Genomic DNA, 19,595 nt, shown 5'->3' on the forward strand with positions numbered 1-19,595 from the left:
TGGGATGAGTCATATGCCATGTGCATGTGGCGTAAGACATGGGAGATGAGCTAGTTTCCAACTGACAACCATGTAGAATGTGGATGAGTTATCTGCTAGCTGAGTAGCCATGATAGCAGAGTTAATTGAGTAACTATACATCTTAGCAGCCATGTAGTATAAAGATGACTCAGCTGCCAAATCGTACGACTTGTTGGACGAGGGAGATGAGTCGTCTGCCCAGTCATGTGCCTTATAGGACCCACGATGAATCATCTGACAACTCAACTACCAAGTTGATGGTGCATCAGCCGCATCACTTGGCATGTGGGCATATAGGATGATGTTGATGAATCAGATACTAAACCACAACCCACATAGACAAGCATCATGACTCAGCAGCCTCAGTTGGTAGAATGGAGTTGTATGTCAAATGACAAGTCATATGCCATGTCAAACTAAATCAACTGTATATCATCTGCCATGTTGCATGATTTGATGAGTCATCTACCAGGACATTGGTGTATAGGGCTGTTGATGACTTAGCATAAAAATCAACAGCTAGGGAAGCTACTGTCGTGGATCAGATGCCACGTAGTGTGCGTTGCTGGACAATGAAGATGTATCAAATGACATGTAAGACCCTAGTGAGGAGTCAGCTGCTAGGTAACATACGAGTTGTTGTCATGAAGGATGGATAGATTGAGTCAGTTGCCATGTCATATGTCTTATGGATTGAGCAAGCTGAGCAGATGTCATGTCATGTGCTATGTAATACTTAGCCAACATGAGCACGTCCAAACTGGTGATGTTAATCTACCATGTCATATGACACGGTGTAACACATGGATGTGAGTCAGCTACCAAGTAATACACAGATGATGAATATGCCACCTACAGAGAACATTTTGATAAATATATGCAATGTCAACAATGTTATCAGCTTCCACTTAGGAGAAAAATCAAGAATCAATTGCCATATCATCTTAAACATGAACACGTGTGAATAGTTACCACAACCACGTATAAGATGTCAGTAGGCTCAGACTGATGCCATGCTGATCGCGCCAGAAAGAACATGTATAGTTTAACAGACATCAGGTGCGCTTGGGGATCAATTCATCTCATCACACTTGCTTTTTATCAACTACAACACTCTTCTCCCTCACATAATTAATGACTTAAGATTTGTCAACTTGGAAACCAAAATGGACAAACTCTACGATGCAGCCTTTTGATTAATGGTGACAGATTTCTTTTGGTTAAAATGGGATGATGTGCTATCACGCCCACAAACTTTTAAGGACAACTGCTTTGGCTGGTCATGCTAGTTGCTAAAATGCTTTTTGCCTCTCGGTGTATACAAAGAGAACAATTGACTGCTTCTGAGGTGTTGCCTTCCCGTTACCAACAAATGTATTCCTCATAAAACAAGACTTAGAGTCTGGCTAGGCATATGGGATGCTGTCAAGAAGATTGACCCTGGCTTGCATGCATGTCAGAAGCATCGAGCATTTGGATCACCACTTTGCCAGTGTGCTTTCATGGTTCAAGCATTTTCATCTCAGTATACTTGGAAATCACAATGCCTTACAACATTTGATATGACTTTTTCAACGTACTGAAAATGAGAAGCACAACGTATCTTTGTTTTTTCCTTGCAGCTAGTACCAAATGTCAGGTTTACTTATTAGTGCTGAACATAGAGTTTATAGCAAACAATGTCAGTTCAAAGAGTTTCAGTCCCAGGTTTCTTTAGAAGCAACCTAAATTAAGTCCAGGAGCTGTACGGCCAATCGAGGAACCCTCCTCTGAAGATAATCCATCAAGATACAGGGCAACTACTTTGAAAGAGCATGTCAACTACTACAACAAGAAGGGTCTGCATGGAACAACTATGAAGATCAGACGTTTCTTATCTCAGAACCAATGCATTTTACTGTTTTTGTTCCAGTAGTCACAATTCAGATTCAGAAAAATATATTCAGGAGCATTATACCTTCCAAGAAATAGCTAACTCTTAGCCCTATCTTGCTTCCAGTATAAGTTTCATTACATTATATCTAGCACAGGATATACACTTGGCTAATTGCTGTACATATGACTGAATTAAGCTTCGCCAATCCACATGGCAAGCTAGTAACTCCCAGTCCTGAACAATCAGCATTTCTTCAGAATTTACATCCTTCCACAAGAATGTTTCTTCATTCTTAGGTGTAAAAATTTGTTAGACATCGCATACAACAAGAGACGAGGGGAAACGATCGGCAGCTCCGCTGATAGTGGCAACCTTGCTTTTAACATGCAACAGGTATTGCAGTGCTTGTTCAGTGATAGCTTCACCCGGTATCAGCACTGGAATCCCTGATGGATAAGGACATATAAGCTCTCCACATATTTCACCAAGACTTTCATCGATGCTCACTTTTCTTTTATGTGCAAAAAAGGCATCTCTAGGACTCAAAACCATGTTGATATCATCAAAGACAGGTAAGTTCGCGACATCAACCGATTTAATTACTGAGCCATCAGTGGGCATTAAAGTTGCTGAGAGATAATTCAATCCTGAGATAAGTCTCAAAACATGCTCTCTCTTTGTGCCAAGGTTAAATGCAAATGTAATAGATTGAGTTCCAACAAGTTCGGAAACTACATCGAAATCCCTGTATAAGATGTTATCAGCTTCAAAGCCTGAAATACCAAGGTGCAACACGCCAACAGTTATTCGCAAAGGATCAAAAGCAGGAAACTTGGGAAAGTGCGGAACGCCAATGAGTGTGATTCCAGGAATTTTATCAATCACACTTTTTGCTTCCACAACTAAGTTAATTGCTTTGTTGAAAATAGTTCCATGGTTATCACTTAGTTGGGCTCTAGCAGCATCCAATGATGCCAACAACAAATAACTCAGGCTACTGCTTTGAAGTGTTTGAAGGCATCTGCAAATCCTCTCCCTGTCTACAATATTACCAGAGATATGCAGCATTGATGACTGTGTAAGAGAGCATAGCACTTTGTGGGTCGATTGTACGACAAGATCAGCCCCTTGAGCAAGAGCTGAGCTCGGCAACCGCGGGTGGAAGCCAAAGTGAGCCCCATGAGCCTCATCGACAATTACGGGGATCTTATTATTGTGACACAGTTTTGAAATTCCATTGATATCACTACATATACCATGATAACTAGGTGAAATGACCAAAACGGCAGCTGGTTTACAACCTTCCATCTCTAGTTCCTTGATTGCTTCCGCTACCTGTTATAACAACAATCTGGAGATTTCAGAGAAAATAATTCTCTAAGTCCATGTTCACTTGTAAGATGATTGAAGATATACAAATACTAGTAAACTTTATTATATTTTGAAATGGTTATATGGTTTTTCCAAGTTAACCCTACTCAAAGAAGTATTTACAAGATTCTTCCATTCAAATTATTATCAATTTAACAATTGATGGAAAAAACAATATTCTCAACCAAACATAAAAGAGCCCTAATAGTGTTTGATTATCATAACTCTTTGAGTTGGATTCTTGATCCAGTAAATTTGCAACTTTTTACCAGGCTATCTTGGTACATGGGCCTCCATAAGTGCAAAAGACATTTAAATAGCTTAGAAATAATAATACCCAAGCATCCATTTAAAGTGAACATTACCATCATATATTCTTGGGACAAACAAATCATTATGTTAAACTAAATACAAACTGTAACTGAAACAACTAAAAAAACCAAAAATGTGATTCACAAAAACCATTATACTTTCCTGTGAAGGAGTGATCCCTACGGCAATGTCCCATCTAGGGTCATACTCCGGAAAGATATACTTGGGTGCTGCACTAGATAATACCATGGCAGATACTGCAGAGATATGAGAATTTCATGGAAGAATGAGAGTATCTCCAGGCAAACAAGTTGCCATTATTGCTGCCTCGACTCCACATGTACTGCCCCCAACAAGAAACCATGTCTCTGATGCTCCAAAAAGTTCCGCTGCATGTTTTTGTGCTTCTAAAATAGGTCTCTCAGGAGCAAAGAGATTGTCAAGCTCCAGAAGTTCTGGTAAGTCATGCAGAAATGGTCTTTCACCAATCAGCTGTGTTAAGGATGACGGAGCAGCTTGTCCTCTGTTATGTCCTGGGAAGTGAAAACTGGCTACATCTTCTTCAGCTGAAGCTTTTAATGCACTAACCAAATGAGGTGATCTGCAGAACTTGACCTTCTGATTGTCATTCCTGATAATATTGTCCGTTTCAAATTCTAAAATTCCACTCTGTCCCTTCTGTTCTTGCTACTTGAAGTCTCTCCTGCAAAATACATAAAAGGATAAACATCTTTCACATAATCGAATCTTTATCCAACATAATTGGTAACCAGTAAGTTATTTGCAAGATGCACCCACATAAACAGAGTACTGAATTAACTCCTCCTAGGCTTAGTGACATGCATCAATTTGAATGAAATATGAAAAGCAATCATTCATCTCTTCAATGGTTCTAATAGTTCAATCTCTTCAAGTGAGAGTTAGACTCGACCATATCATCTCTACCAGGTTCACTCTATTCTCTTAGTAGGAATGGTTAGTGAAATTAAGCCGCACAACCAACGTTCCGCAAACTACTTGCACTGATAGCAAACTAACAACCCACCAATTCTTGATCACTCCAAAAGATTAACTGGGCGCATTAAACTACATATATTGCCAAGAGTTATCTTTAAACACCCACCGAAATTCAAACAGAATCCAAGTGAGCACATAATTCTGTTTCCTATTCTTGGGCTAGCTTTTGTTGGTACCAAGAAACATCTAAATTAAAAAGCAAAAGGTTTAAGTATAATTAACTGAGTTGATAAAAACATTACACTTCTCCAGGAACCCACCTGGGAGATACAAGCTCTTGGAGTACTGCTGACCCTGAAACTCCAGTAATTACTGCAAATACTCAGACTCAAGCTCTGCAAAGGAGTATGATATATTAGCATTTATTGAAACTTTCCTCTTCAAATCTTGTCTGTTTTAAGGAGAAAAACGAAAGAAACCCACCATATCCAGAAGGAAAGCGGATCCACTGCTTGTCTCTGAATATGTAAAAGTTCTTTATACAAGATTAATGCTATTCCTTTATCTTTTATGGAGTAATTACATTCTTGTTGGGCCGATCTTTATCGTATACACACGGGGTTTCCTCAAAGGACTTTGCTAGAAATCCACCAACGTATTCATAAACAATAGGCCCATCTTTGTACTGGAGAAAAAAAGGCCTCATCTTTATGGGGAAGTTTTATTAGGTCCTTTAATCTATTCAAGAATTTTCTCAGAAAAAAAAAATTACTCGAGAATTTATAATCTTGATCATTTTTAAAGAATTTTTCTGCTTTTTGAATTGATAATTTGGAGTTAAGAATTTTAAATTTTGTTTGACTAATTTTAAATTAAGAATTTAAAATATTTAAATTTTTATTTTGAATTATATTTTGTAGTATTGTGATAAATTTCAAATCTATTTAATAAGTCGTTTGAAATCATTCACTCAAATTCTTGTTTGGATCGTAATCTTTTCGTCCAAATGTAACATTATATTATGTTTTGGAACATTTTCTCTTTAAAATCCATTTAATTATGATATATTTTCCCAGTTAATTATAGAAAAATTGTTATGGCTTTTATTGAATATATAAACTGTGACGTCCGTAAAATTTTTTACGTAATTGGGAGACTAATTGGTAATGATTAAAAATTTAAATTTAATTAGTAAACAAATTATAGATTGAATTTGAGATATAATAAAACTTGAACGGATTAAATTAGAATTCATTATAATATTTAAAAATAAATTATATTAATTAAGAAAATTAAAAAAGACGTAAAAATAATTATTTAAAAAAAATTTAAAATAAATAAATAAATAAGATGGTGGGCCGTGGCATGTGCTGCCACCGCCTCACCAATCATCCAATATATATATATGTATGTTAATTGAAACATTCACACATTAACACACACACTCACAAAACACACACACATCGACGCGCACAATTGCGGAGGAAACTGTACGGATTTAAATTTTATTCTTTAATAATTTACATAATTATATTATTTAAATAGTTCTTTTATTAAATATAGTTTATATTGAGCGATATACAATTTTATTGGAGTATTTTATGATTTTGGCTATTTAAATTAGTGTCGAATTAAATATTACATTTGCTATAAAAATGATATAGTTGGGTAATTAAAACATTAGATTTGTTAGATTTAATTATTATTATAGCTAATTTACACAATTCCATTGGAATGATTAACCAAATATGTAATTCTATGTATTATTACTTAATTAAATTGTATAGCAACGATAAATTGACAGAAAATTTATAGAAATATTTCGAAAAGTTATATTTAAAGAATAATATGTTATGAAAGAGAGAAAATGATGTTTCAGTGGTAATATAATTTACGGATGTTATTAAAAATGATAGTTATAAATATATAAGGGGTTTGATTAAGTGAATTGGTAAATTAAATATATTGATTATACGTATAACACTCTGTTATAGGACGTGACGACAAAATAGAGGGTTGAGCGCCCTCGTGAATCGAAGTATTTCGGGATTTGCGGTAAGTATAGCTAATTGGATTTATATATATATATATGTGTGTGTGTAGTATTGTATATATTATATATATTGGTTTCTTGGATGCGAACGTGGACTTGTCTTTATATTATTATGCGTGGCTTTTGTATATTGATTGTTTATATAATTAGTTGTGAATTATTTGTCAGATTACCATAATATTGGTGAAATTGTTACTATGTGATATGTGATGGTAATATAGAGATATGCGGGATATGATTATGTGATAATCATATAATTGATTGTTGATGAAATCAAATTGAGAGTTGTTATTACAAAAGTGATTATTATAAAGAATAGAATAACAATTGTGAGTTGAAATAAAAGATAATGCTTACCTAGTTGGGAACATAGTCAATGGTTTATGAAAATGTGATTGATGATAATGTGATTGTTAATGAGATATGAAAGTTATATGATTTAAACTAGGTACCATGGCACATAGGGTACCGGGGTATTTCGGGACAGTGGGGAGAATAAAATCTAAATCCGTACCTCAATTTCCTCATCAATTGTGCGCGTCGGTGTGTGTGTGTTTTGTGAGTGTGTGTGTTAATGTGTGAATGTTTCAATTAACATACATATATATATATATATATTGGATGATTGGTGAGGCGGTGGCAGCACATGCCACGGCCCACCATCTTATTTTGTTTTTTTTTTAAATTCTTGTTAAATAATTACTTTTACGTCTTTTCTAATTTTCTTAATTAATATAATTTGCTATCAAATATTATAACAAACTCTAATTTAATCCGTTCAAGTTTTATTATATCTCAAATTTAATCTATAATTTGTTTACTAATTAAATTTAAATTTTTAATCATTATCAATTAGTTTCCCAATTACGTAAAAAATTCTACGGACGTCACAATTCTCCCCCCCTAATAAAATTTCGTCCCCGAAATTTAAGTAACTTACCCGCTCAATAGAATAAATAGGGATACTTCTCTTTCATATACTCCTCAACCTCCCAAGTCGCCTCCCTCGGGGAATGATGACTCCATCTCACTTTTATCATCTGTATATCTTTATTTCTTAATTTCCTTACATTTTTATCCAAAATCTCTGCAGGCTCCTCCACATATGTTAACTCCTCAGAAATCTCTATCTCCGGCTCACGAATAATGTGGCTAGGATCATACCAATATCGTCGCAGCATCGAAATATGGAAAACATCATGTATTTGTGACAATTCTGCTGGTAGTGCTAGTCGATATACCAGTGGTCCGATTCTTTCAATAATTTCATACGGCCCAATGTATCTTGGACTCAGCTTCCCTTGCTTGCCAAACCTCATAATTCCCCTCCAAGGAGATATCTTTAGGAAAACCTTATCGCCTACTTCATACTCCATCTCCCTTCGGTGTTGATTAACATAACTTTTTTGTTGATCTTGTGTTGCTTTCAAACACTTCTTAACTACCTGTACCTTTTCCACTGTTTCTTGCACCAATTCAGGACCTTCTAGTTGTCTTAATCCTTCTATATCCCAACAAATCGGACTGCGACACCTTCTTCCATATAAAGATTCATATGGAGCCATACCGATACTAGAGTGGAAACTGTTATTATATGCAAACTCCATTAGAGGTAGATGATCATCCCAGTTACCCTTAAACTCCATTGTACAAGCTCTCATCATATCTTCAAGGGTTTGGATTGTTCTTTCTGACTGCCCATCTGTTTGAGGATGAAATGCGATACTGAAATACAACTTTGTGCCCAATGCCCTTTGTAAACTTTCCCAAAAGCGTGAGGTATCGGGGATCTCTATTTGACACAATCGATACAGGCACTCCATGTAATCTCACTATCTCAGAAATGTATAATCCAGCTAACTTATCCAGAGAATCAATTATTCGTACCGGCAAGAAATAAGCAGATTTTGTCAATCTATCCACAATTACCCAAATAGCGTCCTGCTTTCTGAACGTGCGTGGCAACCCCATGATAAAATCCATAGTGATCTTCTCCCACTTCCATTCTGTATTGATAGAGGTCGAAGTTTACCTGCTGGTGCCTGATGTTCTGTTTTTACTTGCTGACATGTTATACATTTAGCCACAAATTCAGCCACATCCTTCTTCATTGTCTGCCACCAGTTATAAGGTCTTAAATTTCGATATATTTTTGTAGTACTAGGGTGCATCGCATATGGTGCATTATGAGCTTCTCGCAAAATCGCTTCGCGTAACCCATCCATAGCAGGCACACAAACTCGTCCCCCATTCATTATTACTCCATCAACTCTTATTGAAAAATTTGTTTTCTTACCAAGTCTTATTCTTTCCAGCATTCGTAATAAGAAAGGATCTCGAGTCTGTGCTTCTTTGATCTGATCCACGAAGTCTGGCTTAATTTGCAAGGCTGCCAATAAACCCGCTATTTGATCAACCTCCAGTTTCATATTCATAGACCTCATCTCCAGTAGCAATGTCTGATTATGACTCCCCAGATTGGCTAATGTACTTGAACTCTTTCTACTCAAGGCATCTGCTACCATGTTCGCTTTCCTTGGATGGAAGTCAATAGTGCAATCATAATCCTTCAGCAATTCTATCCATCTTCTTTGCCTCAAATTCAATTCCTTTTGTGTCAAGATATATTTCAAAGTTTTATGGTCAGTAAGGATCAGATCTTCAATGCATGCACAATCGCGGCTAACTCCAACTCATGTGTAGGATAATTTAACTCATGGTTCCTCAATGGCAGGACGCATAAGCAATTACCTTTCCGTTTTGCATCAACACACATCCCAAACCCTGTTTAGAAGCATCTGTATACACTATATATCCACCGCTACCAGACAGCAAAACTAAAATCGAATTGGAGGTCAGTCTCTTCTTCAACTCATTAAAACTTTGTCGGCACTGTTCCATCTATTGAAATTCTACCACATGGGCTAGATATGCTTCACAACCCTCTAACATCAATCGTCTTGCCTCTGTGGCTGATATTACACAAACTAGTACTACCTGACGATCCCCCATAAATATTACTTTTGATTCACTAGAACATTCGATCATCACTTCATTTTTATAACAGTCAACTATTGCTTTATGTTGCGCTAACCAATCCATCCCCAGAATCACATCAAACTCCTTCAAATCCAGCACTATAAGGTCTACATGTAAATTTACATCTCCGATTCTCTCTAAGCTCCCTTTCCTAACACCATTCACTACCACACCCCCTCCCACGGGTAAATAAACCATCAAATTACATCCCATCGGGCTATTCTCTCCCGGTATGTTAGATGCAAATTCGGATGAAATATATGAATGTGTAGAGCCAGGATCAATCAAAACATAAGCCGCAATGTCAAATAACAACATCGTACCTGATATCACATCATTTGATGCTGGGGCTTCTTCTCTGGTAATGTTATATATCCTTGCCTGGGTCTGTCCCTGAGTAACTTGTGCTCCAACCCCCCTCATACCGCTACCAATAGCGTGGCCACTATCTCTGTTGCCTCTACCTCTGCCTCTGCCTCTGCCTCTGCCTCTCCCAGCTCCCCTGCCACTACTCTCTCACTACTTTGGCTCTGGATCCCGCTAGCAATACTTTCAACCACACCCATAGTCTGACTAGAACAATTCCTGGCAATGTGTCCTCTACCTCCACAGTGATAAAAAATCTTTGGTATATCATCCCGTTTCCAACATGGCCCTTGATGTTCTATTACAGCTCGGAGGAAAAATTGGTCCTCGACCATAACTCGGTCCAGCTCCCCTTCCTGATCCAGTAGAAGGCATAACAAATGAGCTATGTTCGAATGAACCTCTGCTAAAACCCATGGATCCACCGAACCGCTGTCCACTACTTCCTCGAAAAATAGGACCACCACGCTGAGAATGAGCGATCGGTTCCCCTCTTGGTCAACCTACTCAATTCCCTATTACATATGTTGATTTCCTCTTCTCTTTCCCCTTCTTCTTGTCCTCCATTACTGCTTCTTCCATCCGGACTGCTGATTCAACAAGAGTTTTAAAATTTGTAATTCTGACTGCGAGGCCTCTTTTAATCTCCGGTCGTAGCCCTTGCTCAAAACGGTAACAATGATCCTACTGCGTCGCTATTGCTTCTGGTGCATATTTGGCTAGTGCCGCATAACGAAGTTCATGTTCTGCCACCGTCTGATCATCTCCTTGCACTAAATTCAGAAACTCCATCCTCTTCTTGTCTCGGTACATCTTGGGCCTGTATTTATCATCAAACTCTTTCTGAAACTCAGCCCAAGTTATTTCTCTTGGCTCATATCCCCTCTTTACAGACCTCCACCAAATCAAGGCATTACCCACGAACAAAGAAACAACATACTTAAGTCGATTCTCTGGAGTGCAATTTACCAAGTTCATCACATCTTCGACTTTTTTCCACCATCTTTCAGCAATCTCTGGGTCTAGGGTACCCTCAAATTCTGTAGCCCCCATCTTCCTGATTCTTTCATAATTACGATTAATTGTAGGGACTACTGGTGCTGGCACTAAAGTGGATGCGTACGCCTGTGCAAGTAACTGCGCTTGGGCTTGAAAGGCCATTTGAAATATCTGTGCATGCTCTGGTGGTAATCCTGCTACTGGAGCACCACCGGGAGGAATAGGAGCCTCAAAACCACCCTCTCGACCTACCTCCACCCTACCTGCACTTGCAGGTGATACTGAACTGAGCCCTCTACGAACTCCGCTGACTCTTCCCTACTAGCTACTGGGTTAGCACGTGCACCTTGGGAAGCCATCGTACATTAAACAATTCAATCATTAGGGACATCTCACAATCATTACCCTAGAATCATAGACCTCATACACGTCATTGTCTACGTGGAAATACACGTGGCTATACTGGCTGCTTTTTCACCATAGCGTTGCCAAGTCAGCAATTTTCGGTGGAAATATTTAAATTAGCCGGAAAATTGATAATAAAATCCTAATTTGTATTTAATTGACCAATTTCTATAAATTATTGATCAAAATGTGATAACAACAAAAGTTAGTGTACTAAAATTAATCACAGACCAAATTAATGAACCAAATTTTTTTTCCCTTTCTAATTATACAGGAATCTACTTTGTTAATTATTTTTTCATATGGAATTGTTTTACATATATCCCATATCATAGGGAGCGGGTTGCATCTTTCCCAATGTATGTACTATGATTTTTTTTTCTCATTATTAGTGGCTTGTTTTGCACACAACAATGTAGTCAAGTTGAGGATCAGCAGCTCCAACTATATAACCACCATGGCCTTTTATTTGCTGCAGATAATCCAATGCTTTCTCAGTAATCACTTCACCAGGTACAAGAACAGGAATTCCTGGCGGGTAAGGGCAAAGGGACTCTCCACAGACTTCTCCACTGCAATCCTTAAACTTCATTCTCGTCTTGCTAGCAAAGAAGGCCTCTCTAGGATTCAAACTCATGAGAGGAACATCGTACGGTCGTGCTTTTCCAGTAACTGCATTACCACAATTTACTGCTGAAAATTTCTCCGATAAATGCTTCAATCCAGACACGAGTCTCTGAACATGCTCGCCAGTTGTTCCCTGGCTAAACGCTAGAGTCATAGAGTTTGTGCTGACGAGTTCAGGGATGATCCCAAGATCATTGTCCAATATTTCATTCACCTGGAAACCCGACAGGCCCAGCTGCCAGACACCAATCGTGACACGCAAAGGGTCCATGTTTGAGAAGCCAGGGAATGCTGAAAGATCAAGAACAGAAATCCCTGGAATTTTACGGATCAAGATTTTGGCTACATTAGCCAACTTAACTACGTCATTGAAGGCAGTGGAGTCGGTGCTTAGTTGGTGCCTGGCAGCATCCATTGAGGCCAAGAAGTGCCAACTGGGGCTGGTGGAAGCATCGATGTCTGTGAAAAGGAGCACAAAACTTTGTGAGTAGATTGTATGGAAATGTCGGCCCCTTGATCCAGTGCTGTTTTAGGCATTTCATGATGGAATTTGAAGTGAGCTCCATGCGCCTCGTCGATGATCAGAGGGATTCCTTGAGAATGGCATACTTTTGAAGTCTCGGTCAGGTTGCTACAGATCCCGTTGTAAGTAGGGGATGTGACGAAAACTGCACCCACTTTTGATTCCCTGATTATCGATTTCACCTGTATTTGATAATACTAAATACATTATATTCCATTTTTGGATTTTTTTACTTCAAATCTTTTTGCATACATCATGGATAAATGCAACAGAAAATGCAATAAGATTTGGAATAAAAAAATAATATTTGTAAATTCTATCATATATGTATTAGTGACCAAAACAAATATATCAACTATGGAAACAAGACGATACAAAATCATCATTTGCAGGGTACATATGTTGATTCTCTTGGTTGAATGATCTTAGTTGCATACATAAACTACTTAGCCTCTTCTGTCGGGAGTAATTCTATAACTGAGGAAACTTGCTGAAGAAGCTCGTCGCCCACCCTACACTTCCATTCCTAGTACTGGATGGTTGTGAAAAACTTAAATGAAAATCCAGCCCCGAATTCTTTCCTTCAACATTAGTCCCAACAACTGATGTTATTGCAGCTGCTAATGCTGATCGAAAACTAGGATCACATTTGATCGCATCAAACATTTTCTGATCATGTTTCTCAGAAGCCCTCATGTTGCTGTCGAAGATGAGATTACGTTGGTAATAAGGCGACGACGATACGTTTTCTGCTGATGAGGATGAGAAGTTGAGAGATGTTGGAGTAGAATGTGCAGCAGGAAATAAGGTTGATGCTGAGAATTTGGTTAAGTGATTTGGTGAAGTTAGGTCTAGTACGATGGTGGGGTGTGATTGTGATGCAGCTCGAGGGAAGTTAAAGCCAAGAAGATTAGGACTGGTTGAGGGGGTGGCTGAGACACTGTGGCACGGTGGTGATGTGGAGGAGCTGCAGCTAAGCGTGGCTGCAGCTGCTGATGTTGCAGCGGCTATCGTGGTGGCTGAAGGCGGCAACGGGTGGTCGTGAGTTCCTTCGTACGTGGTGATGAGGATGCTCATGTCATCTACACATCTTTGCACCTGAAAATTGCAACAAATATTATTTGATTTCATCTAATTAGTCCATCATCAAAATAAGCATATGAAGGAATTAGTGTAACTACTGAAGAAAGAAATACAACTTGATTTTTCTTATGTAGTTTTCTATAAAATTCAAATGCAATATTAATATAGAGAGACTATATGATCATTTTTATTTTTACGTAAAATTAATCATCACAAACCTGTTTTCTAACGGGGCACGATGATGACACCGTGCATCGATAATAAGCCCGAGGGCACGGATTCCTCTTCGCTATTTTCTGACCGTACTTCCTCCATTGACATCCATCGTTCAGCTAATCAAAGGAATCCCATAATAATTAAGAACCAACAGAAAGAGACACAAAGAAAACAAACAGTACCAAGTAGTACTATGTTGCACTAACCGTTTGAGTGTTGCAAACAGCTCTCACAGAAACCCTAGGTTTCTTCGAAGGGTTGTGCTGCAAGAATACATCATCTCCACTTGTCGAATGATGTTTCGGGCTTTTCTGAGATGCACGAATGTTGTCGTTGTCTCCTTCCTCCTTGGACTTGCAGTCGAGGCCTAGTTCAAGTCCATGGTGATGTCTATAGTTACTACTCTCCTTCTTGATCATCTTCTCCCTCTTGGAATCACCTGAAAATGGTCTTCCTAGGCTTAGAGAAACGAACTCGGATTCATCGTCTGATGCAGCCATTGGATCTGTTGATTTCTTGGGCTGATGATGATGATCATCTTGGATTATATGATTGAAGTGCATTTTGAGGGAATGATAGTCTTTGATCATTTGAGATAATGTGGATTTCAATCTTTGGTTTTCTTCCCTAACTTCATCAGATTAATATGATGGTCCTCCTGCACCACCAAATTTAAATTGTATTATGAGTACATTCTAATCACCGGGATTAGTGGATGATTAGGCTTCTAATAATGATAATTATTTAACTTTTGCCTTTAATTATATATATATACATATATCATGATATGAGTTTGACCAGATATAGCTATGTATAATTAAATCAATAATTAATTGCTCTTTAGAAATCAATTAAAAAGAACATGCATGTTTTGAAGAAATTAAACTAGTGCGGCTAATCAGCCCTGGTGCTTAATCACATAGTTTAAGCTGGTAATTAACAATTGCATTATTGCATGTATATTAATTATTAATTAATGATCAAAAGATCGATAATTAATTTGCATGGCAAAATGTCAACTTAAATCAAGGTTTGTATAGGCAAAATTAGATTTTTGGTCCTGCAACTTACGTTATTTGCACATTTAGTTCTTTTTTTTTACTACTTTAGTTCTGAACACTTCATATTTGGTCATGTTTTAGCAAATTTAATTTGTGTTGACGATTTGGATCCTAATGATCTATAGTCAGATGAAAAAAATGGGATCTATTACAGTGTGAAGAGGACCAAAATTGTCAACATAAGACTAAATGGATAAATGAAGTAAGTTACAATATTCTAACGGAAAAAAATGCATGTCATTAAATTTATCTAGTATTTCAACTTTGATCGAAGATGATCAACATGAAAAAATTCATATATATATTGATCAATTATTATAGCTACTCAAATTTGAATAATATGTTCTAACCAAAGAGTATTAAAATAAAAACATAATTAAAATATTACTACAACGAGGAGGAAATTAATGAAAGGGTGCATGGTTGAGAGATGGGCCAATTTGCATGTTACACACAGACCCAACCAAAAATGTCAACTCTCGTACATTTTATTTTGGATAATAATAAATTATGGTATTTTTATTTATACATTTAATTTTTTTACAAAAATAAATTTAACCAACAATTTAGTAAATTATAATATTTTTTATAATTAAAATTATTATTTAATATGACATATATAAACTTTATGTTATATTTTAATATGTATTTGTATTACGTTTTACTTTTTTTAAATTGATAAGTAATTCACTTATGATTTCTTATCTATTTTTGAGTTTTATGTTTATATCAGCATACATATTGTGCATTATGCAATCTATTTTATTATTATAAATTTATGTCAAAATTTGGTGATTTCTATGAATTAATCTAAAAATAATGATAATGATAATAATAGTGATGGTTCAACAATTTTAATTATTTTGATTATTATTTTATTATATATATAATGAGATCAAAAAGGTTAATCAATAATTACGTATCTTAAAATTTGGGCACCTGATTCACACCAAATTTAAATATATATAAGACCGTGTTCATTAGATCATCTTAGAACATCGTCTGATTCTATGATACACCAACTTAAATGATTATTCCTATGTTCCCAGTACGATATCTTGACATCCGTATATACAATAAGTTTAAAACTTTACCAAACATATTTTTCTATAAGTTTGATCATATCTAACGGTCTGATGAATTTTGATAGTCCAATTAACCCATGTTGTTCAACAATGTAAGATGATAGTTACATTAATATAATACTAACATTTATAAAATATATAAATTTACTGCAGATGTAAACATATATTAATCTCAACTATAAAATATTTTTATGTATATCACCAGATAATTGATACGTTTCTATAATTTTAAACTGTTTGGTATGATTTTTTTTTGTACATTTTACTAATTATATAACTTTTAAACTAATCAGTAGTTTATATTTATAACAATAAATTAAAATTTCATACTATATTTTGGTATATTTATAATATAGTACACATTATACAATCTATTTTATTACTTATAAATTATGTAAAAAAATTAGTGATTCTCATTATTTAATCAAGTAATAATAATAATAATAATAATAATAATAATAATAATAATATAATATGCATTATACAATCAATTTTATTAATAAAAAATTGGTGATTCCCACAATTTAATATAATAATAATAATAATAATAATATAATAATAATAATAAACAAAAAAAGAAAAAACATAAAATAAAAAAATCAGCTTGAGCTCGAGCTCAAAATTACAGAATCGAGCTCGTGACAAAAATAGTCGAACTTGACTCGTTGCCACCCCTATCCCCAATAATGTTAATTTTGTCAATGTTTAAATATTATTAATTATTATTATTATAAAGTAATTAAATATGTATTATTTTCTTGTTAATAATAATGATGTGGGTGGAAGAATTCAGCGTGAGTCGTCGGCCGCCACCACCACCAGTCCCAGTTGAAGATTCTTACGGCGTCGGACCACCTCCACCAGCAGCACCGCCTTCAAATTATATAAACCCAAAAATTCATATATTATTAAAGATGCATAATATAGAGTCCATTTTTGTTAAATTTATATTCGGACTTTATACCAAAAAAATATGCTTAATCTTTTAAACCCATTTGATGATTGTCCAAAATTTTTCCTCCAATGTTTTCTTCTCCCCCTTTCCTCCTCTCTTTTCTCTCTTACCGTTTTCTGTCTTTCTGCCTTTTCTTTGTTCCTCTCAATCTATGCTTTTAGTAGTGAGGTTAAGAGATTTCTCTCTCTAGAAAATTCTCTCTAGAGTGCCTCATCTTTGGTTTGCTCTTCCATGTCTCTTCTTCGAGTTTCTGCAAATTCCGGACCGATTAAACGTTTCTCCTTCGGCTGCTCATCATTTCTACCGAACGGTTTTGGGTTTTGAAGTCGTCTTGCCGGCGGGAAAGCCTCCACTGGAGTTGCAAAACAGAAATACTGCTGTTTTGGCTGCTGTTTTTGGCGAAAAATTGCTGCAGTTTGCAGCCATTTGCATGGATTGAACCTTGCTGCAGTTTCTGTTCATTTTTGCATCATTTTGCTGTTGCTGTTGCCCAATTTTCAGCCATTTTTTCCGGCCAAAACGAGCTGCCGGAGGTAGGTGAAAAGTTTCCTTTTCTGGCAGCAACATAAACTGCCTGCTGCACTGCTGTTTCTGCACTTTCCCTGCTGCCTGCTGTTTCCTGCAATTTCTGCTGCTTCTTGCCTGTTTTGGAGCTGCAATTTGCTGCAGCATATTCTCCCACTGCTGCACACCCTCTTTGGTTCAAAAATCAGCCATGGCAAAGAACAAGAAGGCCATGAAACCAGCAGCAAATTCTGTTTCCGGCCAGCCCTCCGACCGGCCACCGGCAGCGACTGAAACGGAAAAAACTGCTGCTGCAGCTGCCATAAATGCTGCCACCGGTCGGGCCATCAAACCGACCACCACCACCGCTGCTGAAACTGGAAAAATTGCTGCTGCAGCAGCCAAAAATGCTGCCACCGGACCGTCCACCAAACCGACCGCCACCACTGCTGCCGGTAAGGTGAGTTCTTCGACTTTTACTGAGTTCATTGCTGACATGGAGGACTCCCCCTCCCATATCACAAAGAATGTTACAGAAAACGGCACCGACAACCGGCCGGAGGGGAAACTGCCGGTGAAGGAAAATACGGGCAACAAAACAGTCTCATTCGCCGGCTTATTCAGCGCCAATCGAAAACTCACCGCTGAAAATAAGCTCAACAAATACACAGTTGATGATGGCCCACTGACCTTGGGTTCCGATAACCTACTTGATGTCCGAGCAAAATTGGGTTTTTGCCTTGTCGGCTACATTGCCGGCAAGTTCCCCGGACTTAAGGCGATCCGCGCCCTATCCCAATCTTGGGGTGCTAGTTTCCAGCAACACGAGAGTGGATGGCTCATATTCCGTTTCGCACGCGAGGAGGACAGCCAACGCATCTTGGCCGGTGGCCCATATTTCGTTTACGGACGGCCGCTCCTACTGAAGCATATGCCGGTATGCTTCGAGTTTAAGGAGGACGACATTAGCCTTACGCCGGTCTGGGCTACACTCCCATCGCTACCGCTCAAGTGTTGGCATCCGAATGCCCTTGGCAAAATAGGGTCGAGACTGGGCACTCCGATCGCCATGGACACGTTGACCATGAAGATGGAACGAGTCTCATATGCCCGAATCTTGGTGGAAGTCGATGCCTCAAAGAAACTGAAAGAAGAAGTGGAGTTTGTTATGCCAAACGGCATAACGCGAAAGCAGCCGGTGGTCTATGAATTCACTCCGAAATTCTGCACAGATTGCAACAGATTTGGGCACTTGCAAGAGGCGTGCCAAGGTTTAACGGCCGTTCCCCCTGCAGCCGTCCCAGCCGCTCCCGCCCCTGTTGCTGCAACAGCTAAGCCGGACGAGGCAGCTAAGACTAAACCGGCTGAATGGACGATCGTGCACAGACGGAACAAGGGCAAAAATGTAGCAACTGCAGCAAAGCCTGCAGTAGAGGTGCAGCAGCCGCTTTCTCCACCGGCCGGCAAGGAGGAACAGGGGAAGCACAATATGAGAGCAGCTCAGCCACGAAAATCTGAGGTTACAGTGGTTCCTTCACCGGCTGATTGTGCTAGCTCTTCATCTGAAACATCCACGGCCACACAGCAAAAAATGCCCGGGTGGAGGACAGAGGAGAATGCAGCGTCGGGCGGGACATCGAAAAAGACGGCCGAAGGGGAGTCCCCCCCTCAATCCCCATGAAGATAGGATTTTGGAATGTGAGGGGCTTTAACCGGCCTCTCAAACACAATGGGGTCGCCCACCTCATTAAGAATAACCGGCTTTGTCTCTTGGGCATTTTGGAGACAAAGCTAGCAGCATCTACTATTCCGAAGATTCTAAGTCGCTCATTCCCGGGATGGTGCCAAACCAACAACTTTGACACCATCGCCGGCGGACGTATCCTTGTGATTTGGGACCCGGCAATGATTGACCTACATCCGATTGACATTTCGCCCCAAGTGATCCACTGCCATGCCACGAATAAGTCTTCTCAACTCTCCTTCTATATTTCATTTACATATGGTCTTTATTCTGTTGTTAATAGAAGGAGCATGTGGGATAAACTTACTGATTTGGGACAAGCAATTACCATGCCATGGCTTATTATGGGCGACTTCAACTGTGTGAAATCTCCCGAGGAGAAGCAGCTTGGAGTGGCA

At 38.0% G+C, this 19,595-nt stretch overlaps 2 protein-coding genes across 3 annotated transcripts; both read right to left on the reverse strand.

Annotated features, from left to right (window-relative positions):
• Positions 1–7,534: 7,534 nt before the first annotated feature.
• LOC148787292 (uncharacterized) lies at positions 7,535–8,155 on the reverse strand. The gene has a single exon (XM_088883563.1). It carries the CDS (start codon positions 8,153–8,155, stop codon positions 7,535–7,537), a length of 621 nt encoding a protein of 206 aa, XP_088739689.1.
• Positions 8,156–12,107: 3,952 nt separating this feature from the next.
• On the reverse strand, positions 12,108–14,553 carry LOC105168627 (WRKY transcription factor 72A-like). Of its 2 annotated transcripts, XM_088883115.1 has the most exons (4): positions 14,055–14,553; positions 13,851–13,964; positions 12,987–13,647; positions 12,108–12,731 (listed from the first exon to the last, which is right to left on the reverse strand). In XM_088883115.1, exons 1-3 carry the CDS (start codon positions 14,436–14,438, stop codon positions 13,021–13,023), a joined length of 1,125 nt encoding a protein of 374 aa, XP_088739241.1. In that variant the 5' UTR covers positions 14,439–14,553; the 3' UTR covers positions 12,108–12,731; positions 12,987–13,020. The 2 variants fall into 2 exon arrangements, with proteins under 2 accessions (XP_088739241.1, XP_020552049.1); XM_020696390.2 differs by lacking the exon at positions 12,108–12,731 and having other exon boundaries at positions 12,843–13,647.
• Between the last annotated feature and the right edge of the window lie 5,042 nt (positions 14,554–19,595).

This window comes from Sesamum indicum, linkage group LG8 (assembly GCF_026168435.1).
Source record: "Sesamum indicum cultivar Baizhima isolate 11 linkage group LG8, ASM2616843v1, whole genome shotgun sequence".
NCBI lineage: Eukaryota > Viridiplantae > Streptophyta > Magnoliopsida > Lamiales > Pedaliaceae > Sesamum > Sesamum indicum.

What these genes read in the sequence shown, in the direction of transcription:
- LOC148787292 (XM_088883563.1), bottom strand. Translation starts at nt 8,155, where the DNA reads ATGGCTCCATATGAATCTTTATATGGAAGAAGGTGTCGCAGTCCGATT.
- LOC105168627 (XM_088883115.1), bottom strand. Translation starts at nt 14,438, where the DNA reads ATGATCAAAGACTATCATTCCCTCAAAATGCACTTCAATCATATAATC. An exon ending in CTGTTTGCAACACTCAAACG is followed by an intron (nt 13,965 to 14,054) that starts GTTAGTGCAACA and finishes TCCTTTGATTAG; the next exon opens with CTGAACGATGGATGTCAATG. An exon ending in CGTGCCCCGTTAGAAAACAG is followed by an intron (nt 13,648 to 13,850) that starts GTTTGTGATGAT and finishes TGCAATTTTCAG; the next exon opens with GTGCAAAGATGTGTAGATGA.